We start from the raw sequence: 24,851 nt of genomic DNA on the forward strand, positions 1-24,851 counted from the left end.
TTTGTACGCGGGAGAAAACGGCTTCTGCGGTTGCTTCTAGTTCATTTTGGGAGTCTTATGCTTCTGCCTGGACACTTAAGCGACAATAGACATGGATAGTTGGATGCGTCAGTATCGGTACTACCGAGATTACGAAAACGCTTAATGGCCTGCATTTATCGAATTCAGCCTCGAGGATGACAAAGGTCAGGATTGCTCAAGAACTTGCCTGACAAGGCTGAAATCCACCAGGCAGCAGTACCCCATCCTTTTAACAGCTCCAGCGCTTCTACGGTCTTTCATATTGTGCTACATTTCTCATTCCCTTGCTCCTGGAAACCTACCTCCTAGTACAGTTCAGACTGGTTACTACGGCTCGGATGGTCACCAGCTTCCGAGTGTTAAGGTTGGGTAGCGTTGACTGTTCAAACGTCAAGCGAGTGAAGCCGTGTTAAGTGCAAAGTCAGAGGTATACAAGTCCACCCACCCACCCTTCACTCTCCTCGACCTTTCTCCCACCACAACAACTCTGCGCTGCCAATCTTTTTTCCAATAGGTGCTCCACCACCAATCATCATTTCATCTTTTCCACCGCACGTCACGCTTCTCCGCCAACGCCCAAGCTTTCAGAACACGCACGCATAACTCTACTGCAACCTACTGCAACCAGGCAGAGGTGGGGCTACTGCTCCAGACAGGAGGGGCACTAGTGCGGAAGCCGTACCGTCCTCGCGACGGCGTCGTAGACCGTGCCGTTCCAGCGGGCCAGCTCCCTACCCTACCGCCGCGGGCTTGTAGGCAGGGCTGGGGTTCGGTCAGGAGCGAGCGGAACTCCTCCTCGGCGGTTGCGGCGACTCACCCTTTCCTTGCTATCTTTGCTATGGGGAAAAGGGGGAGATGCGGTGGAGGCATCCTGTGCATTGTGCTATCGGCTGTCCGTGGCCGACGGCTGCGGCGTTGCTTGCTGTGGCGGCGTGGTGCCTGAGCCAAGGCTGCTCTTCTTCGGATAGAAGCCTGGGTGGACGGAATTCGCCACGTCGTCAGCATGCTGACGCATGACGGGCTTTCTTAAATTCGTTTGTGTTCCATGTGATTGTGCTTTTGATTTGCTGACGCTGAGTGTGTGTATGTAGGTAGCTAGCTACTTAAGAGTGCGTTCGCTGACTAGCTCAAACGTTGTATCAAGATTTGACTGTAATACTCCGGAAACTGGATGTCAACTCTTCATCGATTCACCTGGAATATTATGCGGTCCCTGAGTATACCGTAGGATGGATCGTGCCTCTTCCATTTGAAGCTACTGTGGCAAGAGCTATGCTTGATACTTAGAATGATGAACCAGACGGTTTCAAACAGAACCACCGTGACGATAACGTATACACCTGAGGCTCTATGTCTGGTCATAAAAATTACTATTGCATCGTTGGCAATGGACGTACCTGGCCTTGTATCTGCAGCGACCACAGCTCAGTAAATGCTCTTTTCTCTTCCGTCCATTCGAATCGGACCACTTGTGGGCATCGGAGTATCCTAGGTCTATGCAAAAGAAGTGTAAGTGTAGTAGCCCACTGGGCTGCTACGCGGGGCACGAGTGGGCAATGGAAATACTGCTCCGGGTAGGAGTAAAACTCGACATAATTGACGTCTACAAGCTAACACCGCTGCGCGAGGCCGCTTATAGCGGGCATAAGAGAGTAGTGAGGCGGCTGCTCAAAGCGGGAGCATACACTGAGCTCATGGACAATAATGATTGTACACCGGCCATGTTGGCTTATTGGAAGGGGCACATAGGAATCACCAGAATGACCCTACTTTGCACGCAGGGCGCAGGAGCGTCTCATCAGTGGAGTGGACAGGACGCAGGTCAAGAGAACCCCACCGACGACCAACTGTAGCTATTTCTGTCATAACGTGTTCCGTTTTTACACTTGGGAAAGTCGAAATACTTTTTTTCCTCAATTATTGTTCAGAAAAATGGGGGGAGATTGTTACAAATATTGCTTTTCTCAAATGGGGTTTGAAGCAGCAAAAGGTATGAGAAAACCAATAATCACGGATGACGAAACTCTTGGATAGCAAAACTGTGAGAAGAAGGGTTTGTTTGACCATGGGCTGCGCAAATATCATCCTTTGCTATGTATACCTCTACAAGATGACCATCGTGTTGGTCTGAACGATTTTGGAAAGCAAAAAAGCAAAAGCAAAAAGAATTGGCTGCCCTGGGAATCGAACCCAGAATAAGACGGCCACAACGTCTCGTGATACCTATATCAAGATTAGTATTGAGTTGATTGGATGGAGCAAATGAGAGTAACTAACCATTTCACCAGGCAACCGTGATAGCAACCATCACGTGATTGTTGAGAAGTTATTTTGCAAACGTACAATATATACAGAGTAAACGAGCCAGAATTAGTTCGATCGCTACGTTAACTCCTTTCGCCTTTGAGCGGCTAAACAAGATGTTATGAGGCAAATATTCCTCAACTTCGTTCTTGATAAACTGCATTCAAAGGCAAGTCAAACAGCAAACAAGCTGAGCAGTGCTACGCAGCATTGCGGGTCGCAAGCCAGCGCAACTCACGCACAGAAGACCCCGCGCGGAAAACACCCGCACGGCGGTCCGGGGGTGCGGGCAGCGTTATTAAATATTTCTCGCGGCGGTATGGCGAAACTGCACACTACGGTTCCCGGCTCCGAGGAGCGGTGGGTGAAGAATGAGGAGCAGAGGTCATGGGAAGCATAGTATCACAGCATCTTGGAGCTTGGGCAGTTGAGTGATAAAGATATAGTTGGTGGTGGCGGTTGCAGGAGCAGTTGATGTGAGCATACGCTCTTGTGGAAAAAGCAGGGCTGCTTAGATTCTGGATGCAGGCGAGGGATTTGTGGGAATCATGAGTTTTAAGGCTGATGCTGAAGAGGTTGGTTTTCATTTTTCTGCCGGCGCTGGCCAACATATACCGACGGGCGTTGGTCCAACACAGGTCACCATCTCCGGCTATCCTGCTCCCTAGATTCTTGAAACTCTTACGAAGAGCGTGGAGAAGAACGTCCCTACCGCTCTGCGCCCAAAAGTTTTTGTCCAAAGCCACCTCTGGGGAGACTTGAGCTCGCCATTAGCCACTACTAACGCAGGACGTTTCAGGCGAGTCCTCGCCGCAGACTGTCTCTGGATGCCCCATGAGCATCACAACCTTGCCAAGTCCATGTTCCATTTCTTGTCTCCAGACCCCATAGCAAGGGTGTTCGTCTTCGCGGGGTTCCATACTGGTAGGGCCAACATGGCGCCTTTTTTCAAGATTGCGCAATCGATGGAATTTATGAGATGGATGCTGATGGAAGGATACGAGACTCGGCGGTCGAGGGGGATGGCAGAAGGGAAGACCACGACGAGAGGAAGAAGCGGCTCGTTGTTGCATGGCTGAAGTGGAAGGCATGATGAAGTGTCCTGCCCTGGAGGCCAAACGACCCTCTTATCCAGAGATTGTCTTAGGTTCCTCAAGGCGCCGTCTTTCTTCTAAAGACCAAAGAACAGACTTGCTGTCCGGTCTTGCCGCCAAACGTGAAGCTGGGATACTTGATAGCATCCTCATACTCCAATTCTCCTCCATCAACCACGAACCACTCCTTGAGTTCCTCGGCTGTCCAGTTGCAACTCGTAATCAGCAAAATGCCGCCCTTCTTGATCAGCTTCTCCGCCTGCTCCCTATAGCCCTCGCAGATACGCCTGCCCTGCGCATCCATCTCGCCGCTTAAGCTGATGGCATCAAAGGTGCCCTTATCCAGCACGACATCGAAGCCTGCACCGAGCCACTCGCCTGGTGTGCCCGCCAGGATATCGAATTCCTCGAACTGCACAGCGCGCAGTTCCTCGTTCTCGGCGCGGCGCGTCTCGCCGATGCGCCGCGCCAGCTCCACGCTCTTGCGACTGTAATCCACACCCACCATGCGGCCCTCCCAATCATCGTCGCGTAGCGCAAACAGCAAGTGTCCGTTGCCTGTGCCCAGGTCGAGGAAGCTCGTCGTCTCTCCCTCCTCTTCTTCTTTGTGCAGGCGCCCTTCGTCGGCCAGATCCTCTAGATACTGCAGCATGCGCTCTTCGGCTCCGGCGTCCGAGAACCAAATTGTGCCTTCGTCTTCGGCGGATTGCGCATGGTTTGCCAGCTCGACCGTGTACGCGTCGTCCCAGTATTCGCGGGTGCCGAGCGCGCTGGGATCGAGATGCGTGGGCTTCGTAGCGTGGCTGTCGTCGGTGGCGGACATGGTTCGTACGTGCGCGAGTGCATGCGAAGAGGAGAATTGGTGGCGGGAGCAAGGCGGGGGAGGGGGAGGGTTTCGTGGGGTCGCGTTGCTGGCGTAGATATTTTTCGTTGGCGCTACAGAGTGCGGCGTCATTCCGCGCGGAGCTTCTGCTTCTGCTTCTGCACCGCCGCACCCAGCAGCGCGGACGATTGACGCTGTCATCCCTGTGCTATATTGACAAAGTAATGCCTTACGTACCGAAGGACCATCCAGACGTTCCAACAGCAGCCCATAACCTCATCTTGCATCCATTGGCCCCAGAACTAGCCATCTCGGAGCCGCGAACCTACTCCGTACATAGCTCCATAGCTACCTAGACCTCCATCCCACCCCGCCTGTTCTCCGCCATTCATGATCACCGTCACCACTATTGCTTAAATACCAACACTGCCAGTGGTTTAACACTCCCGCAATGCCTCGCCGCTTCTGGATCCTCGACATACACTACGGTGCTTCTGGCGCCCGCTGTCTCGAGAAGAGCGCCACTGACCCGGCAAAGTTCACCAGATAGGGCATCGCGGTGCATTACCAAGTGCGCTCACGCCCCAATCACCACACCAACTTTGCGCCCAGCTAACACCGCTACTCACGCAGCATATCCACTCCCTCTCTATCCCCCTCCTCGCCGGCGTCGTCGCGCCCCAGAGCAAACCTGCCATGCCGTTCTCCATGCGCCAGCACGTTCCTTCTAGACGGCAGAATCTACACAGTACTCGTACATACTGGTACCTGCTCGAAGAGTGGTGAGATGAGAGTGGGGTAAACGCAGGTGGGCTGGCGGTCCGCGGGTGTACTTCGGTAGACGAGTTGGATCTCTGACGTGCGACCGTCACCCCGTCGAGATCGCAAATCGCGACACCTAAAAGTCGCCCACTGCCGCGCTCTCCGCAACGCCCTCTCGCAAGCGCTGAGCATGTGAATGAAACGGCGCCATGGAGGGCCTCGACGCAACTGAACGTTACGAAAAGACCCTCGATGGTAAGGCGGGCCGGCTGTCTTTCTGCCACTAGGATGATGTTGCTAATCTGAACCACGCTGCAAGGTCCGACGCCTTCTCTTCTAACTATCGTCCTTGATACCAACCCGCATGCCTGGGCTTACCTTGCCAATACGCTCCCGCTCTCCAAAGCGATCGCGAACCTTTTGGTCTTTGTAAACGCACATCTAGCCATAAACTCAGCGAACCAGGTTGCGGTAATAGCAAGCCACTCGCACCAAGCAACATGGCTGTACCCTACACCACGCCCCTCCGGAAAGCGGGCAAAGACAAATGGGCATGCAGACGGTGATGTCGATATGACAGACGGGTCCAACGCGTCCGGCACGTCCATTGACGACGCGAATAAATACCGACCCTTCCGGACAGTTGAGACCGAGATCATGACAAACCTCCGCGCCCTCATGTCAAAGACCAGCGAGTCGCACTTGCAATCAACGACGACAACACTCATCGCCGGCGCCCTCACGACAGCATTGGCATACATTGCCAAAGCGACGCTAAAATCCGCGCCCACGAGCACCGACGCTCACGTTATCGCCGTACCCACAACAGCCACAGAATCGCAGCACACGCGCACGATGCTGACGTCGCGTATCCTCGTGCTCAGCGTCTCCGGAGACCTCGCCTCCCAATACATCCCCGTCATGAATGCCATCTTCGCCGCACAGCGGCAGCACATACCAGTGGACATTCTCAAGCTCGCCGGCGACACCATCTTCCTGCAACAGGCCTGCGACGCCACAGGCGGCATCTACCTGGAGCCGTCGGCGCCCCAGGGCCTGCTGCAATACCTCATGATGGCCTTCCTGCCCGACAACACGGCGCGGCAGCACCTCGTGCTCCCCAGCGCCGGCGAGGTCGACTTCCGCGCCGCATGCTTCTGCCACAGAAAGGTCGTCGACGTGGGCTACGTATGCTCCGTCTGTCTCAGCAGTAAGTCCAACCTCACAACCCGCCCCCCCCTCTCCCCAATTGTTTACACATGCGAACAAAGCGCTAACGAGACCCCCCTGCGTGCACCAGTCTTCTGCGAGCCGCTTGCCGACCAGACGTGCTTGACCTGCGGCACCAAGCTCGCCGTCTCGAGCACCATCGGCAAGGTTCCCGCGCTCATTCCTCGCAAGCGTAAGAAGAGGAAGAGGGTCGCTGGCGATGCGACACCTTCGGCCACGCCGGCCGGCGGGGGCACGCCGATTGGCGTGCATGGTGGGACGCCTGCACCATGAGGAGAGTGATTGGATTACTCCTGCGCTTGGAAAGGGGCCTGCCTGGCGTCTCGAAGTTTGTCGGGATGTCAAAGTGAGAAAGGGCATGGAGGAAGAATGGGCATGGGTTGGTTGATGATTGTTGGATGGAATCGAGGTTCAAGTGAGCGGAGACGTGTAAGAGGAAAGGTGGAGAAGACACACAAGCGCGTGCTAGCTAGTGCGTCACGATAGCAGGAACTGCGCGTGGCGGATGCGCCAGCGCGGGAACGGCGCGCGAAGGAAGCGCTACTGTACGGATAAACGAACGGCATGTGGGCCTGCTGCCGCTGCAAGAGACGCGGCAACGGCCCCACCACTCACACACACCCTCACGACGCCGCTCAGCGGCTCAACCCAAGCAAAGTCCGTAGACGAATGTTCTCGATGAGATGGATAGATGTGTACTGCACTGCCCCGCTGTGCCCGAAACCCCCCATGGTCCGGAAGGGAGCCCAAAAAACCCCATATGTATGCGCTATCTACACAGAACCGCAGAACGCCGTTATGGAAAGAAACCCCACAGAGAAAAGAAACGAAAGAAAAAGGAAAAGAAGAAGCGCTAATAAGGGGAGAAGGGGAAACGAGAACCCGGCAGTAAAAGGGCTAGTAGACTGAAGCGCGCGTAGGGGATAATAGCAGCAGGCTCCGCTTGCAACTGTTGAATAAAATGTAGTTTAAATAAAAAAAGAAAAGGCACAGGACCTGTCGACCTTGTGTGTGACTCCAAAAAGAACCCTAACCGGCCGTAATTGGGGTATTCATTACAAAGGAAATGACGCGCGATCTGGAGAGACCTTCAGGGGCACATAGGTAGTGCCTTCAGCCGCTCCATCTAAGAAGAAAGGTCGGGGACGCAAAAAAAGGATTTTTTGGGTCGCCTATGCATGCGCCGTCCTTAGGCCGGGTGGAATGGTGAGTCGTGAGCAAACAAGCCATACCCGGGGTAATAAGTATAACCGCCAGCGCTGCGGCGGGGCCAGCCCAACGAGGAGCCGTCGGTGGATAACGACGACGACGAGGGAGACGGCTCCAGTCGCTGCGAGGGTGTTGTTGTTGGTGTTGTTGTTGGTCCGTAGCTCCCGACGTGCACGCCAAGGATGCCTTGTCCATAATTGGGGCTCGCCGTCGTGGGGGACCGGACTGCTGCTGCATGGCCGTCGGCGGGGTAGAAGGTGCGGGGATCCACGCGCAGCGAGTTGACGACCTGGTCCATCTCGCATGCCATCATCGAAAAGGTAGCTTCAACGGATCGCTCTCCCAGGTCCGTGCGGGTGAGGACAGAACCTAATGCGGCAGTGCGGTTTAGCCCAGTACTTCGCTGCCCTCGCCAAAGTCCTCGTCCATTTCCTCACCGATGGCGGTAGCTCCCATCATGGCCGTCACTGTGACTGAGTTGGTAACGTTGACTATCGTGTCAACGTCATCACCGTCGTCGTACATGGTCCCATCCGTCTCATAGGTAGGGTTGGTCTCCTCCTGGTTGAGATGGTCCCGAAGCCGTGTCACGCCGTTTCCGGAGAAAACACAGAAGACGTCACGCTGGTGGTCATTGAATTCTTGCACAATATCAGAATCTTTCACAGCAATGTGAAACGATAGGTGGAGACTTACCGGGAGGTGCCTCGCGGCAGAAGACGAGCAAGTCCTCGCGCAAGAATGCTTGAACGCCCGTCAAACTAAGATGCGTCAAGCGCGGGCAGTTATTGAGCAGTGCATGGATACCCTGTAACTTGTGTAATTAGCAGTTTGAAGAGTGTAAACCACGCACGGGCTGTGAATCATACATTGAGCGTCAGGAGGGTACAGTAACTGAGGTGAACCCTCTCGAGCGAGCTCGGGGTAATGGCGCCGTTTGAGCCAGCCTGCTTCTGCCGTGCGAGCGCGGCAATGCTGCGATCAGTGATATTGCCGCACTTGACGAGGCCTATGCGCTTCAGCTTGGACAGTGTCGCAAGCTGCTCAACGGACCGGTCGGTCAGGTTCTGGCAGCAGGCGAGATCGATGTAGCGGATGCGGTTGCACATCTTGACTAATTGCAAAACCCCTGAGTCGGTGATGCGCGAGCAGTGACCAAGGTGGATGTAGTGTAGGTTCTTGCCGAGCTTGGTGATGGCCATGACGGCGCGGTCGGTGATCTGACGGCACTTGGCCAGGACGAGATTGCGCAGGCGCGGTGCAGCCGCAATGATCTTCTGAACACCGACATCGTTGAGCTCCCCACAGTCCGTGAGGTCCAAGATGCGAAGACTGTCGTATATGGCATCCTGGGGGAGGTCGAGGAATGCGTGGTCCGTGATGCGAGAGCAGTGCGCGAGGCGGAGCTCCCGGAGGTGGCGTCCCTCGCTGATGAGGGCAGTAACTGAAGCATCCTCCAGGTTTCTGCAGTTGTGGAGATCAATCTCCAGGATGTAGCGACAGCTGTTGGCAAACGCCATGATCGACTTGTCGGTCAGCTGGGAGCAGTTGTTGAACTTGAGCCTCTTGACATTTCTGCAGCGCTTCGCGACAGCCTCCAGAGACTCGTCGTTGATCTTTTTGCAGTCCGTGATGTTCAGGCCTTGGAGTTTCAAGCAGTTGTTCGCAAGGGCCTGCATGGTGCGGTCGGTGACGTTTTCCAGGCCGGTGACGTCCAGGGCCAGAAGAGCACGGTTGCCCTCAAGCATGCCGACCAGGCTGAGGTCGGTGAGCTTGTTGCAGTTTGTCAAGGTTAGGCGTTCAATCCGCTTGCAGCCAGAAAAGGGCTGCAAGGTGCCATCGCTGACTTCGTTGCCCAGGGTCGAGAGGTTCAACCTCTTGACTAGCGTTTCGTAGTCAAAGTAGCTGTCGACCCTGCGGAGCGACTGTGCCACTATGTGGACGCTCGACCATTTGTTTGTCTGCGGCCTGTGCCACAGAAGTCCCACACTATTCCGCGCCCAGTCCTTTGACACCAGCATGCAATTTTTGAGATCTCCGGGTGAGGCCAGCTTCGCAAAGATGGAAATCATGAGCTCGGCGGGGAGGCGACAGATGGGCGACACACGGCATCGTTCCTCGATCTCGCGGGCATAGGCATCGCTGAGTTCCTCCGAGGTAGATGGTTCGATGGACGACTGCGAGTCGTTGGCCTGCATCATGAAAGAATCATTGTCGTCGTCGGCGCCTCTCTCTGGCGAGGTGGAGGCGGATGAGTCGGAGCTGGAGCGACCGCCTGGCAGGCGCTCTTCTCTCCGTGAACGGGACATGGTGGCTGAGGAAGGTGGAGTTTGGGGGGAAGGACTCGGGAGCGGAGGGAGGTGGCTCGGGGGCGGGCACCGGCGGGCGGCGTCCAAGGCTGGGCTTTTTGAAATTGCGCGCGCAGGAGCCGGCGTGCGGTGTGAGACGAGGAATCGGCGGTTGTCGTGGGAGAGTTGGGCGCGAGGTAGCGATGCCGAGGCGATGGCGGGGGGATGGGCGCCAGACCCTGGATCGGGCGGCGGAAGGAGCGGCTGGAGCGCGGGCGATGCGCAGCGAACGGCGAGGCCAGAGGTATGTCGGAAGGGTAGAGTAGCGAGGGTGAGAAGGGCAAAGTTGGTTTGAAGGTTCGATAGGTACGAGTAGTAGTGTGAGGTGCTAGGGGAGGGGGGGGCACTGGGGTGGTGGGATTAGGCGCGGCGGCGGGTCGTGACGCGGGCTGGCAACTCGAGTCAAGAGAACTGGCCCAAGCGGCCGGTGAAGGAATGGTGATGGAAATTGGTGTTGTTTTACCACAGTTTTGCAGAGGAGAGAGTAGGTAGATACAGAGGCAGCAAGGTACGATAGGTGACGACGCAGACGACGACGCCGACGACGACGACGACGACGACGCAGCCCTGCCCGCCCTGCCACGCTTGCATAGGTCATGCTCCGCGGGCGCCGTCATTCGCCCACACAGTTGTTATGTAGTTAGGTACTTTCGCGGCGGCGGTTGATGCCGACCTTATACTCGTACGAGGACAGTCGAAGGCCGTTTGCAGCAGCCCTTGACAGGGTCTTGTGTGGGGGAGTGCAGAGCGAAGGCTTCGAAAAGGCGACCCCTAATGGCTTGATTGGCGCTGCCTGCGGTAGATCTGCCGAACGCGATTCAGAGATTCGGATGTGCCCTCGAACCTCCATCCCAACGCCAGCACCTTACCTCCGACCGTTACTCTCCTTGGCCGCCACCTCATACCCACACACATGTCGACTCCCTAAGCCCGACTGCTGCCTCTCTCTTGCCGCCGGGCAAGTTTCGCAATGACGTCCCCATACCACCCCTCCGCCCATCTCCACCACCCTGGAGCCTACGGCGTCCCCCACCACAATGCTCCCCCCGGCACCTTCGCTCCCGGCACAAAGGTCCAGGTCGGCAACCACCGCGCCGTCGTCGAGAAATACCTGTCCGAGGGCGGCTTCGCTCATGTCTACGTGGTCAAAGTCCCCAGCAAGTCGGGCGACCGCCTTGACACGGCCGTGCTCAAGCGCGTTGCTGTCCCGGACAAGGAGGCCCTGGCGAACATGCGCACCGAGGTCGAGACGATGAAGAAGCTCAAGGGGCACCGCAAGATTGTCACGTACATCGACTCGCATGCCTCGCAGCTGAAAGGAGGCGGCTATGAGGTCTTCCTGCTTATGGAGTTCTGCTCCGGCGGCGGCCTGATTGACTTCATGAACACCCGCCTGCAGCACCGCCTGACCGAGCCCGAAATCCTCAAGATCTTCTCCGACGTCGCCGAGGGTGTTGCCTGCATGCACTACCTCAAGCCTCCGCTCCTCCACCGAGACCTCAAGGTCGAGAACGTCCTGATAGCCACCGCGGGCACCTCCAAGGTCTACAAGCTGTGCGATTTCGGCTCCTCCGCGCCGCCGCGCCCGGCTGCTACGACGGCCGCCGAGGGCAGGTTGATCGAGGACGACATCCAGAGACACACCACAATGCAGTACCGCAGTCCGGAGATGATCGACGTCTACAGAAAACAACCGATTGACGAGAAGAGCGATATTTGGGCGCTGGGCGTCTTGTTGTACAAGCTCTGTTATTATACCACGCCATTCGAGGAGCAAGGACAGATGGCCATTCTGAACGCAACCTACAAGTTCCCGCACTATCCTCCTTTCTCCGACCGATCGAAGAAATTAATAGGTACGTGCTCGCACGGAGCTGCTACACTCCCAAAGGCTAACCCCAATTCAGCATGGATGCTCAGAGAGAACCCTCAGCAGCGGCCGAACATCTACCAGGTCGTGCGGGAAGTCTGCTCCATGCGCAACACGGAATGCCCCATCACAGACGTAAGAACGCAGGCTTCCGTTAAATCCAATGTACTAATGCCACGTAGATATACGCGAACAGGTCTCATTCGGAGGTGCGCAACGCCCAGCAATTGCCGTCGCCCGATCCTCAGGTCGCATCTCCACCTCTGATTGGCATCCACAAAGCGGCGCCAGTCCAGCAGGTCCAAGTCATCCCCGAAGTCACGCCAATGAGGCGTGGCAGGCCCACAGCGCCGTCGCAACAACCTCCCGCGGCGAAGGCCAGTCCGTCCCCAATGCGGGCATTGAACGACCCTTTCGCCGCGTTGGATTCGACATCGGCACCTGTGAGAGCTGCAGCGGCCGACGAATTGGCGTCCAAATTCCCTTCGCTGGACGAGTTCTCTATCCTCCACGACCGCGGAAAGGGATTCCAGTTCTCCCAGCAGCCCTCACCTGTGGAGGCGAGGCACCCCGAACCGGCCAACAAGCGTGTCACGGAAGCGTTGGCTGATCAGGTGTTTGGTGGTGTTCGTGCTCCGGCCGCAAGTCAACCGCCAGCGCCTTCGAGTGCATCTTCTGGTCTGTCAAGATCGTCTTCGTTGAAAAAGACGCAGTCTCAACCTCAGCCTCAGCCGCGCAGAGAAGAGCCAAACCCGTTGCAGTCGCGTATTTACCAGCCGCAACCTCAGCGTTCTCAGATGGTCTCCACGGGTACTAATACCTCACCACCGCCTTCCCCAACCAAATATCCAGACATTAGCCAACGTCCGATCTATCGTTTCCCGCCTCCCGGCTCTCAGCCTAGCCATCAACGTGGCATCAGCCAAACAAGGACGTCAGATAACCCTAGAACGACCGCGCAGCCTAATGTCTCTGCGCCGCAACGACCATCTTACATCGACATGCACCGCTCGAAATCCAGCACCACGACTTTGACGTTACCGCAATCTCCGGCCTCGTCACGACCGTCTCTGGAGGGCTCGCGGCCGTCTGTGATGGACATCACTGACCCCATCAACCGCTCCAAGTCCGCAAACTCCCGGGCAAGGCCGTCTAGCGTGCACGTCGAATCCAATCTCGAGTACCTGCGTGACCGGGAAAACTCGCGCAACCGCGTCTCCGCCATCATCCAGGATGAAAGCGAGCTGAACCGCGTCCGATCGCCCTCTATTCTCGACCAGGACAACGAGCAAGAGAAGAACATCACCTCCAACGTCGACTTCCTGCGCTCCATGGAGGCCGAGTCAGACGCGGCCAAAAAGAAGGTACACCGCCGCAGCGGCAGCCATATCAGCAATCACTCCAAGCGGTCCAGCTTCCCGTCCCTCGCCGGCACCAAGAACATCCTCGCCGGCCGGTTCGGCGATGCATTCCGCCGCTTTGAGGGCGGCGGCGGCAACGCGCCGGAAATGCAGCGCTCGACCAGCCCGGTCCAGTACGACCGCGTGGACAGCGAATCGGGTGGCCTGGCCCCCATTGCTGGCTCGGACGTCATGGGCGAGCGCTCCGAGGACGAGTCGGCCATCGACGAGACGCAGGACCTGCCCGCCGAGGTGCGGCGCGAGCTTGAGCGGCGGCGCCTCTCGCAGGAGGAAAAGCGCGTCGCCGAGGCCGCGGCCGAGTACCGCAAGCGCGTGGCTGCGGGAGGCGCCGGCGCCAGCGGCGGGCCCTCGCATGCCTCGTCGATCCAGAACCGCGTCAAGACGCTGCTGGAGGACAGCCAGCAGAACAGCACCCCGCCCAAGCGCACTGCCGAGGGCTACGGCCGCTTCACGGCATCCGCTGGCGCCGACAGCAATAACACCGGCGGCAGCAGTAATCAGGCGGCGCGCCCGCCCGCCCCCGCCATCGCCAAGAAGCCGACAGGCATGTCGGCCGCATCAGCCTCGCCCGTCATCGGCGCGCAACAGCAGCAGTCGGAGCTCGTGTACGGCCGCTCGCGACCCTCACAACAACAACAACAACAACAACAACAACAACAACAACAACAACAACAACAGCAGCAGCAGCAGCAGCAGCAGCAATCGCCCGCCGCAGGCGGCACGTCGTCGACGACCGCGTCTCCCGCGCCCCCGCAAGGCGCGCTCCCGACCGGCTCCTCGGCCGCATCGAAGCCGCCGCCCGCCGCGCCGCCGAAGCCCAAAGCCCTGCGCACGGGCGGCCAGTTCGGCGCAGGCGGGGAGATGATACCGCCGCCGAGCCCGCGCAAGCAGCGACAGCAAGCAACTGGCGACATTTCAGGCGGCGCGGCGGGCCTAGGCCTCGGCCTACAGAGCGTTGGCGACAGCGCCGAGGACTGGGAGGCCAGCTTCAGCAAGCGCTATCCCAGCCTCAGCGGCCTGGAGCTCGTCGAGACGGAGGTGCCTGACGTGCAGGTGGGGCGACAGGGCGTGCGGGGCCGGTAGGTCCCCCGGTTGGCTTAGATCCGGGATGGATAGATTAGGTCCGGTCCGGTCCGGTCCGGTCCGAGCCCCGCGCGCGCGTGTGTGTGGATACGATACGATACCTAGAAGTTGTAGAGAGTGTAGGAGGGAGGCTCTGGCAGAGTTGGTGCTTGCGGGCGCGAGTTAAAGAGTTGGTGCTGATAGACGGGGTTGGTGTAAAGTGGATGGAAGCCCGGGGCGGCAGGGCGGGGAGTAAGGCCGGAATACTTTTTTTTTTTTCCCCTCTGTTTCTTTTGAACATTATTTATTATTGTTTTCATTACCATCGTTGTCGGCTTGCGTCTGCTATTTTTCCCTGTTTAGTTTTTTGGATTAGCGGGAGCGTTGTTGCATGCATGCGTGTATGGGAGCGCACGCTGGTGGGGCGGAGGTGGTGGTATGTACGCCGCGGCGTGGGTTACATCTCTCTGTTGTGTGTTTGCGTGGGTGGGCGGCTGTGTCTGTTTGCCTGGGCGTATATCAATAGTAGCGTGCGGGAGCGGCGGTACCTAGTGATGGTGGTGGCGGCGGCTTTTTCGTCATTTGTATGAGCGACCGAGCAAGGCAAGGAAGCGAGCGAATAAGTGTGTGAGGGAGACTTAGTGGAGGAGGGGGGCTGGGGAATGAATAGACAGACACTCTCGTCGATGCATACCAACCATATCGTACCTCATACCTGGCAGCCGGTAGCTTGAAGTTGAACTGTGCTTTTTTAAGCGCGGGTGTAACTGTACAGCCGCTCGGTTCCTTGTGGATTATTTCTTATAGTACAAATGTGCGCGAATATGTGTGTGTTTGGTGTTTGCTAGTGTTTCTGTGAACGTGTTTGTGTCTGTGCTTGAGTCTGTGTTTGAATCGATGCGGGAAGGATAATGAATTGTAGGAAAAGACAGGGGTGGAGAAAATGGAGCACGGGAGGTAGAAAAACAACACATCCACTGACAAAGTTATTGGTGATGGAGACAGCGGGCACGCAAACACTGTGTGTTTCCTGTCACCCTTGTGTTTGTTTGCTGTCCAAATACCTGTCTGCGGGTCGAACACAATAACAAGAACAAGAACGAGTGAGTGTAACGGTATGAGATCGAAGAAAGAAAAAAAGAATGAGGGGAGAGAAGGGAATTGAAGCTGTTCCACAACTTGGAACCCATTGAAGGGCCTTTCTCGTGACGCCGTCTGTTCGCCTAGCCGTGTGTCTGTATCTCTGCCAGAAAGACCTCTATGCTCCCCGTCCGCCGAACAATTCCTATGTCTTTCTCAATTTCCTCTTGGTCCGCCCTGCCATGTTGTTTGGGAATGCCGAACTGATTACATTAAAGGAATGATGAATAAGTTTGAAGCATACTCTAAAACGAGTGAAGAAAAACAAAAACAAAAGTGTAAAAAATAAACGAAAGACGTGGAGAAGAAGGAACTAAGTTGTGTCACACTAGAAAAGTGGAGGCGCTGCATAAGGATACAGCAGCACCATATAGGTTTCTAGTGGCTTTGGAAGAGCTGATAAGTATTAAAAGCATGACAAGTCAATAAAGATCATTAACGAATGGAAAAGTGGTTTGATAAGCACTCAGTCAAGCGCATCATTTTCGCCCCTCACCTTTCGTCGAATGGTAAGTATCGCCTTTTGCGGGGGTGCACAAAAGTCACTCATGTACACATTCGACGGACGTTTCTGGAGTGGCTGGATGTCGTATTTGAGGGTGATGTGCGCGAGGATTAATTTCAGGACCTGGGCAGCGAAGAAGCGGCCAGGGCTGTCCATGAAAAGAAAAGCGTTAGCAAGCGAGACCAACGGAATGAAAAAGAAAATGAAGCAGACAGCAAGGGCGAACAAGAGAGGACTGCAACTTACCATGAATGTCTACCGTGTCCAAATGGCACAAAAGCATCACTAGTCGTGCTCAGGCTCAGACGCTTCTCCTGCAGTAGTTCCCACAGCTCCGCCTGTCCACCTGCGCCGCGCATCCTTAATGCTTCTAGCATGTCAGCACGCGCGTCACTGAAGCGGAAAGCATCATAGGTGGTGGGAGAGGGGTAGAAGCGATCGTCATGGTGGATGGCCGCGACGGGGATGCTGAGCCACGCTCCGCAAGGGAGGTACGCCCCGTCGGGCAACGTGAGTCCACCGGGAGCTGTAACTTGTCGCTTGGCGCCGCGCGCCGCGAAGCCAGAATATCGGAGTGACTCGCGGATGGCCGAATCAGCACGCGTGAGTTGCCGGATAGCGAGATGCGTCCATTGCCCTGAAGTCGAGACGAGAACTTTACTAGCCTGCTCACGGATTCCATTGAGATAGTCTAGCGAAGGATCGGAAGCTACGAGGTCAATTACAGTGTTCGTTATGGCAGAGGCACTAGTATGGATGGCGGTGGTTTCCATGAGAAGGATGCGCGTGGCAATAAGTGTGGCATCGGCTTCAGCGGGTGAGTCGTGCAAGAAGGCGGCTTGGGTCATCCATTGTATGAAGTCGGAAGGTACGTCTTGCTTAATATCTGGATAGTCACGCTGTCGCTGGAGAGCTGCGAGACGCTGTTCGATGACCGGAACGAGAAAATCCTTGCACTTCTTGAGGAAGTACTTGCTTGGCAACCCAAGCGCCGGAGCCAACACTGGTTTGAGGATATCCGGAAGCAGTGCCTTGATAGCGGCGGCGGAAAGAACAAACACCTGTGAGAAGTTTGTGACTGCCTTCACGTACTTTTCGTCTGGACCAATGGCGTCGCCCAAGAAGATAGAGTTGGAGATTTTGATGATGATTTCAGAGAGCGTCTTGTGGGCGTTAACTTCCCTCCACTCTGACTCTTCGCCCCAGATTCGGTCAATGTTGGTCATCACGGCGTCGACAATGGCGGGAGTCAGTTGACCAAGATGGCGAGTGAGGTCCTTGCGGATCACCTCCTCATGAAAAGGATGCTCGTAGATTTGGGCCGGTGCTAGCCATTCTAGCTCGAGAAGAGACACCTGAGCTGGCTTGGTGCTCAGGATGCCTTCCGGCTGCTTCACGAGCCATGAGATGTGAGACTGGGCCAGAATGGCTTCAGGACGGAAAGTGAGGTTCGGGATTATAAAAGTCCTTTCCTGAGTGCTCCACTGTGACGAAGTTTAGAGGGGGGCATGGTGGGTGGTGATGTATACAGACCTTGGCGTAGCCGGCCTTGAGCAGATCCCAGCTGCTCGTCGCCTCGCGCAAGTGCGCACGGGATTTTGCAAACCACTCATCCTCGTTGAGGCCAATCCACGGGAGATGGTCGAGAAGGTGCTTGGAGGCCGTCAGGCGGCGATGGAGGTAGTACAGCAGGGCGAGGAGGATGGCGAGCAGCGTGGTGGTAGACAGGGTGGCCATGGCGGCCGGTGGCTAGCGTGGGCAGGGAAGGAGCGAATCTAGGAGTACCTGGCAAGGAGAACGGCGACTAGCATCAAGGAAATGGCGAAAAGGGAAGGGGAAAAAAGAAAAGCTTAATCCCAGCAAGGTAGACCGCCGCTGGAGCAGACGGAGCGGGTAGTGCGTCCATCCGGCGGCCTCTTTCACAACTTTGGCCATTTCTGTCGTCGGCTGGGCGCCAAAAGGTGGTCATTCCAGACAAACTTTGCCCCGTCTGGAAAGCGCAGGGCAGCCCTATGGAGCAATCCAGACTGGTTGTGTCCGCCGCCTCGGAGCCATGTCCGGGGGAGCATTCTTTTCGGACGGTAGACAAGCGTGAGCACGTGGCTCTCAGGGCTGATGCCTGCCTGCACGTGTTTGCATTCGTCACAGCATACTCGTACGCTACTCCTAGTTGGAAACGAACGTCTTGCTTTAAGTATAAAAATGTGTGAAAGAGTGTAAGAAAGGAAGCCTCATCCCCAACACCTCCATCAGCGCAATCGAAATCTACCAATCACTAATCAACTTAACCTCCTAGCCCCCGACATCCACTCTCCACCTCCCCGCAACATCCCCTCCCCGATGTCAATTTAGATAATAAAAAATAAGACCGCTCCCTACGCGCACCTGGTCCCTGCTTGGCGAGCCTATAAAGGAACGTTTCCGCAGAGTATGTTCTGTTGTTTAAGGTAAAATATCGATAGTCCCATCTTCATACATCTTCATTTTCGGAAACTATCATCGTGTTAGCAAAGGACAGCAGCCAGGGGGGCGCTTCGGAGCATGCGGGGACATACTCTATCCATATCGTGGGTCATGGCAAAGTAACAACCATCCCCACGTGAGCATTCATCGTGGGGGCAATTATGTCCATAGTAGCAGGTGACGTCGCGGCAATCATTGAGGAGCGGGCACGCAATGTTGCGCGCCTTGTGCTGCAACGCGAGCCTATCAACAGGACTCAGCTTCTCGCCATGGCCGTACGGGCACTCCTGCGACGTGCAGGCGCCACGCAGGTGGTATTCGTTGCACATCTTTTGCTTCTGGATGCGTAGGTGAAAGCGTTCAAGCGCACTGCGCTCGACCTTGGGTAATTTCTCGTCGATGCGCTGGTCGTACAGATTCAGCAACACGTAGCGACGCTGCACTGGTTTGACGGGCGCAATGCTGATACTTTTGCTCGTCATACCCGTCTTACCGACCGCCGCCCATGACTGGCTGGTAGATGTGGACGTGGCCGGAGTTACGGTTCTAGGGGGAGCAGATGCTGGTGGGAGCGGTTGCTGCTGAGGTGAGATAATGCTTTGCACGGGAGATGACATAGTCTGGTGCGGGGAGTTGGTCTTGATAGGAATAACCTGCGGTGCCATGACCGGACGCTCTGGGAGCTCGTCTAGGCGGAAGACAGACTCGAAGCGTGCGTTTTTGAACTTTAAGCCGGTAAAGGCAGGCTGGGCAGGTGTAGTCTCCAGCAAAGAAATCCGATTGGCAGCCACCGGGTCATTCTTGTAAGGGCTGCTTAAGATTAGCCCCCAATCTGCAGTCTGGAGAGCATGAAGTATGTGTACTCAAGTGCAACGAGGTATCCATTATCGTGGCAGCCACCGAATATAATGTGCTTGCACTGGATGTTTGAGATGAAAAGACGCAGCATTTCTGTAGTGTGTCCATTAGCAAGGCGACCTCATTCGCAGAAGTCGCAGCAATCTCTAGCTTGACCCCCGCTGCAGGTGTAGTCACGAGGTAATAGAAAGCTTGCAAATATGAGATATAACGAAAAGTCTGGACTGTCATGGTCCTGGCATGAAATGGACCTACCTTTAATCTTGTGATCGGCTCTCTCTTTGCCGCTGCCGACATCGATGAAATTGAACAAAGATTGATTCAGACTAAAAGCCCGGGAGAAGGTATGCAGCTCTTGCGGCGACCGAAGGATACCTACGGAAGCTAACTTCCTGCCTAAGCCCTCGAGGTTGGCGTAGATATGCACGATGATGTTCCATGAGCCAGCCTGGCCCTCATAAACGTCGAGTATATGGTTTTTTATTTCAACCATCAGCTTGCTCGCCGCCTCCGAGCCGCCGTCTGCACCGGCCTTCAAGAAGGCATCCTGAAATATAGCTCCGTCGCCGTCGATAAGGACTAAGACGAAGGGATTGTGATCGGCCTGTTGGCGCATGACGGCCTGCGCCCGGGTGGATTCGTTGAACTGTGATTGCCAGTATCTACGTGCCTGCACTTCGTTGTCCAAATCGCTGCATTTCTCATTGAAGGCCAACTTAAGCTGTTCATACTGGCGAACAATTTCCTAAGCCCAGGTTAGCCTCCCTTGCAGCGGCGGGCCTGGCGGGGAGGGGCGTTACCTGTAAGAGGGCGTCTCGTTCCTGGTCGGACCTTCGAAACGACTCTAGCTTTTGATCTAGAGAGGGTAGAGTTTCGTAGCCGCCGTTCATTTTATCTCGACCGTCATGTAGGGATGGGGGAGTGGTAACGGAAAACATTGGGAAGCTTGTGCTGCCGTGCGCGTGGAGGTGAAAGGGAGAGGAGCGGGTCAGCTGTGCGAAATGAGATTTGGCTTTATTTTGAGAGCCCAGCAACCCTGCGAGTTGAGACAGGCCCCGGAAACGCGACACGCGAGCAGGAGGCGCGCGCTCTCTCGGTAAAGTGATGCCGCGTGTGCCGTCGGGGCAGTAACGAGTCGTGGATTTGCAGCGGGTCCCAGGGACGGACGGGGAGGAGGGTTGGTTGACAGACGTTGGACGGACTGCTAACTGCCTTGGTGCGGGGAGGTCCTCCTGCCAGCTACCCATTTCGAGCTCACGGCGGCTGCGTGTGAGCTCCAATCATTTGCACTCAACCCTCTCCGCTCCCATGAATCGCTCCGTGCTTTCAATTGTACGTGGTAGGTACCCTCTCACCTCGTACGCTTCTCCGCCTCTGCCTTCCATTTTCACCCCGTCTACTGACGTCACGCATACATCCCGACTGCGAGCGGGGCTATTTCAGCACCTCACGCCTCTTCCCTCTTCCCTACCCTCTAAAGCTATTCCCTCTCACCACCCCTCCAAAGCTGTTTCCAAGCCCCCGGCTCTCCAATTCCTCAAGAACCACTCCACCATGGCTGCCCCCGAGCCCAAGCGCCAGCGCACTCACCCCAACTACGAACTCCTCTATCACCCCACCATTCCCGGCCGCGGCGAGTACGTTAGGCTCGTCTTCGAGGCCGCAGGCGTCCCGTACAGTGACCCCGCGAACGAAGACCAGAACAATGGCTACCCCAAGGTACAAGCCATCTGTGACGCCAACAGCACTGGCGACGAGGAAGGCAACCCGCCCGCCTTTGCCCCGCCTGCCCTGCGTGTCCCTGGTGCCGGCAAGGACGGCAAATCCCTGCTCATCTGCCAGACGCCAAACATTGTCGAATACATCGCACCCAAGGTCGGCCTAGCGCCTGCAGACGAGGTTGACAGGCTGCATGCCAATCAGCTGATGCTGACGGCCTTAGACATGAGCAACGAAGCCCACGATACGCACCACCCTGTCGCCGTCATGCTGTATTATGAAGACCAGAAGGAGGAGAGCTCAAGAAAGGCCAAAGACTTCCGCGAGTCAAGGATTCCCAAATTCTTTAGTTATTTCGAGAGGGTCCTGAAGGGCAATAAGCAGCTCGGCAAGGGCAAGTATTTGATTGGTGACAAGCTGTCTTACGCAGATACGACATGGTGGCAGGTTGTCGACGGGTAGGTTATTTGATACCTATATTGGTTGGGTTAGTATGAGACTGACGCCCCACTACAGGCTGCACTTTGCCTTCCCGAAGGAGATGGAGGCCAGAAAGAAGGAATTCCCGCTCCTTTTTGCGACTTTCTATCCTAGCTTCAAGGAAGAGAAGGGCATCAAAGAGTATCTGGCCAGCGAAAGGCGCCTGAAGTATTCCATGGGGTTGTACCGTCATTATCCAGAGCTGGACCGGCAGTAAACGTGCTATTTATAACGTCCGTCACTGTTAACCGAGGTTCTCCATCTAGCGAGATAGGGAACGATACAAGCAGTCCCTACGGACTATTCCTTGTCTTGCTACAGGCCTAAATTCTGGAGATGAGTAAGAAGACCTTAGAGCACACACATGCTACAAACACCTTAACTAGGTTTCTTCTTCCACCCCGTACAAGCATCATCATCTCGCAAGACGCTGAATCTCGCTTCGGGGTGACAGACGTTACACTTAACTCAAGATTAGCTTTTGAGAAACAAAATTGAACTATACACAGTTCTGCATCATTTGTATGCACCACAACAGATCATTAGGACAGCTTTTGATGTAGGACCACCTGACGTGAAAAGTTTGACCATTGGTATTCTAGCACGACTCACGCGACGTGCTGTGTGCATTGCACTCCCGAACTATCCGAACCAGTCCCAAATCCTGCAGAAAGGCCCTTTTTTGAGGCTTCGTCATACATGAAGCATGCTGAAACCGTAACTCCTCTCAATATCCACATCTAGTAGTCAGCACCGTGCTGGGGGAACTCGAAGTTGACACCCTTGCCAGTCAGGCGCTTGTAGACCTCGGAGTAGGTGTCGAGGCGGTAGTCGACACCGCCACGCTCCTTCTCGTCGAGGATGATCTTGAGGACCTTGGAGCCGTCCTCCCTGGTGCGGACGCGCTTGCCGACAATCTCGACGGGGTAGACGAGGTCGTGGAGGATGGCGTCGTGGACAGCAGTCAGAGTCCGGCTGCGAGGGCGCTTCTGGGTCTGAGCGTTGCGGGAGCGGTTGGAGCGCTTAGGGCGGGGGAGAATGCGGCGGGAAGCAACGAGCAGGACGTGGCGGTCAGAGAACTTCTTCTCGAGCTCACGGGTCAGGCTGCGCATTGAATTAGTTCCGTCCCTGCCACATGAAAGTCTGTACACATACCGCTGCTGGACCTTGTGCCAGCCAGTGAGAAGGGGAACAGGGACGAAGATGACAATCGCCTTCCTGCCGTGGCCAACCTCAATCTATAAGAGTCCTGGTGTCAGCGTGCTGTTGCTGCCCAGTGCCCACCGCCTCTTCGAGAATCTTGTCCGGCCATTTGTGGTTCCGCGAACAGAGAATATCCGGTGTTGTGTCGCAAGGCTGATTCCGGCAATGGAGCCGGGGTTGATGCTCATCTTACCTCGCGAGCGGACACGAACTGGAGAGGGCGCAGGGACGCCTTCATGTCCGGGATGTTGGACTCGAGGTCGTAGAGAGCATTGGCGATGCTCGACTCGATCTCGGAGGGGTTCTGCCTCGAGGGGCTGTTGGGCGCGATCTTGTTAAGGGCGGCCGACGACATGGTTGCGGATTGCTCGACTGGAGGAGTGGTCGAAGGGGTCTTGGTCGGGTTTCGCGTCGCGGTTGAAGTTCTTCGAAATGTTGGCTCGAAAATGAATATCGTTTGCTTGTGCCCGTAAGCGAATGCACTAGCCCGCTTTCGGCCAGCCCATCTTCTCAACTTCACCACCGCCGTGCAAACACATCACAGTCCTTCGGTGCGGGTCACACGTCGCACAGTCGGTACAACAACAGCGCGACTCATATTGTTTTTCATCCTCACCGTGAGTGGTGCTCCATAAACGTGAACGCGTGTCAAGTCACTCTGAATCTAAATATTACCCAATCACAAGAACATGTAGCTATCGCAGTACATTCAAAACACTCCCTGCAGATTATTCATTTGGTGGATCGAAAGGCTGCGATAGTGGTTGGACATGTTGCTCACAAAGGGTATGTGAGTTATAACAACCTGCTCTTCTACCGTTGTATATACGCTTCACAGTAATGAGCATCTCACCTACAGTACCCACTACCCACGGGTCCATACTATCGAATTCTGTTTTACTGGAAATGACAGATTAAACATTACTACGCATTCTTCTGAAAGAACCCGGTGTCCTCCGCATCCCTTGGTCGCATCTATATCTCGTTTCTCAATTCCGCATGCATCTCATGGGATCACTGGCCTTGTCTTTTTTCCACACGATACCTTTGTTCTCTTGTTCGCTTGTCTCCAACTACATTCTGCCATTATGGCACTCAATGGCTGCTTCATTAGCCCCATTGAGTCATACCGTATGACGCATCCAGTCCAGCTAACACTTCTGTTGCCAAGTTGGTCGCTTTTCTCTTTTACGCCTCACTCGCTCTTAACTTCCCTTTCAACTTAGTGTCGGTTCCGGCTAGTGCTGAACCTGACACGGACGGTGAGCGTCGGTACTCAGTCTCGACAGACACCAGTATGGTCCCTTGGAGACGACACTTCCACCCGTTCGCACTAATCCGATTCGGAGAACTCCTCCTTGTAACCAGGAGTCAGCCCAGATTCTTTTGCTGCCAAGTCCGCTTCCTTTTTTGCTGCCAATTCGGCCGCTTGCCTCTTCTTCTGCCAATTTCCGTTCCGCTTCTTTCTCATTGAACCGTCTCAATCTCTCCTTAGCCTCTTTTCTTAATCGTGCTCCGCGTTCTCCGCCCAGTTGAACACTCGAATATACAGAAACAGTAGAAGAGTCATTCTGATAGGGCTGTAAAGCAACAGGGAATGGTATGACGCCCTTGAATCTCGGCAGATTCTTAATGTCGACGTAGGGAGGCGACGGAATATCGGTATCGTTGATTTCCGCAGGTTTGAGCCCGTTGTCTGGGTTGTCGATGTGATCTTTAAGTCGTCTTCGGAGACTGAACAAAGATGGTCTGTCGTTGGGATCGAAGTTCAAACATTCGCGAATAAGGTCTCGCATGAGCTGTCTGGGTTGGCTCTCATATCCGTTAAGGAGTCTATTGACATCCCAGTACTCTAGTGACTGAAGTTCGATACTCGTGGGCCCAGAGGGAAACATTGTTTGCTCGTGGCCCTCCAAGTTTCTGAGATAGTACGACATTATTTGCCCAATAGCAAAGACGTTAGTTCGATCTGAGAAACGGTGGGCTTTGTCATTCGGCTTCATAGGGCAATAGACCCTCTGCTCCTGTACGACACGGAAACTTTTAATTAACGTTGACCTATATAACTAAAAAGGGTAAAACACTTACTGGGGGAGCGACCCTCCTATTACCATGGCCTATATATTCTCTTGGGTTGTGCGGTTCGTCCTCATGGTTCTCGAAAGCTAATCCCCAGTCTCCGATCATTATTGACGGATACTAATTTACCCGTCAGCAGGAGGATATGTTATCAAGGGAGCAATCGTACTTACCATGAACCAGTCTCTGTCTTCTTTTCTCGGCCTCGGGTTTCCCAAGAAAATGTTCGCTGCGTGAATGTCGCGATGAACGATTGATGT

General features: G+C 55.4%; 12 protein-coding genes across 12 annotated transcripts; 6 read left to right on the top strand and 6 right to left on the bottom strand.

Moving 5' to 3' along the window:
* The first annotated feature begins 1,272 nt into the window (after positions 1-1,272).
* On the top strand, positions 1,273-1,906 carry K452DRAFT_63460 (uncharacterized protein). The gene has a single exon (XM_033546939.1). It carries the CDS (start codon positions 1,518-1,520, stop codon positions 1,872-1,874), a length of 357 nt encoding a protein of 118 aa, XP_033395348.1. The 5' UTR covers positions 1,273-1,517; the 3' UTR covers positions 1,875-1,906.
* Positions 1,907-2,993: 1,087 nt separating this feature from the next.
* K452DRAFT_336304 (uncharacterized protein) lies at positions 2,994-3,440 on the top strand (the record flags this gene model as incomplete). The annotated part of the gene is made up of 1 exon (XM_033545241.1): positions 2,994-3,440. A coding segment is annotated over one exon (411 nt), but the record flags the coding sequence as incomplete, so codon positions are not given.
* K452DRAFT_63494 (uncharacterized protein) lies at positions 3,441-4,339 on the bottom strand. Its single transcript, XM_033546940.1, has one exon. It carries the CDS (start codon positions 4,240-4,242, stop codon positions 3,478-3,480), a length of 765 nt encoding a protein of 254 aa, XP_033395350.1. The 5' UTR covers positions 4,243-4,339; the 3' UTR covers positions 3,441-3,477.
* Positions 4,340-5,213: 874 nt separating this feature from the next.
* K452DRAFT_300180 (uncharacterized protein) lies at positions 5,214-6,507 on the top strand (the record flags this gene model as incomplete). The annotated part of the gene is made up of 3 exons (XM_033542302.1): positions 5,214-5,259; positions 5,324-6,214; positions 6,305-6,507. 3 exons carry the CDS (start codon positions 5,214-5,216, stop codon positions 6,505-6,507), a joined length of 1,140 nt encoding a protein of 379 aa, XP_033395351.1.
* A 768-nt stretch (positions 6,508-7,275) lies between these two features.
* K452DRAFT_63502 (uncharacterized protein) lies at positions 7,276-7,922 on the bottom strand. Its single transcript, XM_033546941.1, has one exon. It carries the CDS (start codon positions 7,746-7,748, stop codon positions 7,407-7,409), a length of 342 nt encoding a protein of 113 aa, XP_033395352.1. The 5' UTR covers positions 7,749-7,922; the 3' UTR covers positions 7,276-7,406.
* On the bottom strand, positions 7,780-9,935 carry K452DRAFT_63512 (uncharacterized protein). The gene is made up of 3 exons (XM_033546942.1): positions 8,313-9,935; positions 8,140-8,257; positions 7,780-8,084 (listed from the first exon to the last, which is right to left on the bottom strand). Exons 1-3 carry the CDS (start codon positions 9,750-9,752, stop codon positions 7,831-7,833), a joined length of 1,812 nt encoding a protein of 603 aa, XP_033395353.1. The 5' UTR covers positions 9,753-9,935; the 3' UTR covers positions 7,780-7,830.
* Positions 9,936-10,761: 826 nt separating this feature from the next.
* K452DRAFT_310567 (uncharacterized protein) lies at positions 10,762-14,165 on the top strand (the record flags this gene model as incomplete). The annotated part of the gene is made up of 3 exons (XM_033543346.1): positions 10,762-11,647; positions 11,699-11,796; positions 11,844-14,165. The coding sequence occupies 3 exons, from the start codon at positions 10,762-10,764 to the stop codon at positions 14,163-14,165; spliced, it is 3,306 nt and encodes a 1,101-aa protein (XP_033395354.1).
* Positions 14,166-14,266: 101 nt separating this feature from the next.
* On the top strand, positions 14,267-14,836 carry K452DRAFT_63546 (uncharacterized protein). Its single transcript, XM_033546943.1, has one exon. The coding sequence runs from the start codon at positions 14,369-14,371 to the stop codon at positions 14,732-14,734; it is 366 nt and encodes a 121-aa protein (XP_033395355.1). The 5' UTR covers positions 14,267-14,368; the 3' UTR covers positions 14,735-14,836.
* A 914-nt stretch (positions 14,837-15,750) lies between these two features.
* K452DRAFT_300184 (uncharacterized protein) lies at positions 15,751-17,526 on the bottom strand (the record flags this gene model as incomplete). Its single annotated transcript, XM_033542303.1, has 3 exons — positions 15,751-15,937; positions 16,036-17,273; positions 17,323-17,526. 3 exons carry the CDS (start codon positions 17,524-17,526, stop codon positions 15,751-15,753), a joined length of 1,629 nt encoding a protein of 542 aa, XP_033395356.1.
* Positions 17,527-17,951: 425 nt separating this feature from the next.
* On the bottom strand, positions 17,952-20,433 carry K452DRAFT_289641 (uncharacterized protein). Its single transcript, XM_033540864.1, has 5 exons — positions 19,911-20,433; positions 19,366-19,855; positions 19,116-19,203; positions 18,345-19,062; positions 17,952-18,282 (listed from the first exon to the last, which is right to left on the bottom strand). Exons 1-5 carry the CDS (start codon positions 20,355-20,357, stop codon positions 18,232-18,234), a joined length of 1,794 nt encoding a protein of 597 aa, XP_033395357.1. The 5' UTR covers positions 20,358-20,433; the 3' UTR covers positions 17,952-18,231.
* A 231-nt stretch (positions 20,434-20,664) lies between these two features.
* K452DRAFT_231908 (uncharacterized protein) lies at positions 20,665-21,526 on the top strand (the record flags this gene model as incomplete). The annotated part of the gene is made up of 2 exons (XM_033537196.1): positions 20,665-21,287; positions 21,346-21,526. The coding sequence occupies 2 exons, from the start codon at positions 20,665-20,667 to the stop codon at positions 21,524-21,526; spliced, it is 804 nt and encodes a 267-aa protein (XP_033395358.1).
* Positions 21,527-21,835: 309 nt separating this feature from the next.
* On the bottom strand, positions 21,836-22,867 carry K452DRAFT_275099 (uncharacterized protein; the record flags this gene model as incomplete). The annotated part of the gene is made up of 3 exons (XM_033539219.1): positions 21,836-22,413; positions 22,465-22,547; positions 22,706-22,867. The coding sequence occupies 3 exons, from the start codon at positions 22,865-22,867 to the stop codon at positions 22,050-22,052; spliced, it is 609 nt and encodes a 202-aa protein (XP_033395359.1). The 3' UTR covers positions 21,836-22,049.
* Positions 22,868-24,851: the final 1,984 nt, after the last annotated feature.

This window comes from Aplosporella prunicola (genome assembly GCF_010093885.1).
Source record: "Aplosporella prunicola CBS 121167 unplaced genomic scaffold K452scaffold_19, whole genome shotgun sequence".
In the NCBI taxonomy this organism is placed as follows: Eukaryota; Fungi; Ascomycota; class Dothideomycetes; order Botryosphaeriales; family Aplosporellaceae; genus Aplosporella; species Aplosporella prunicola.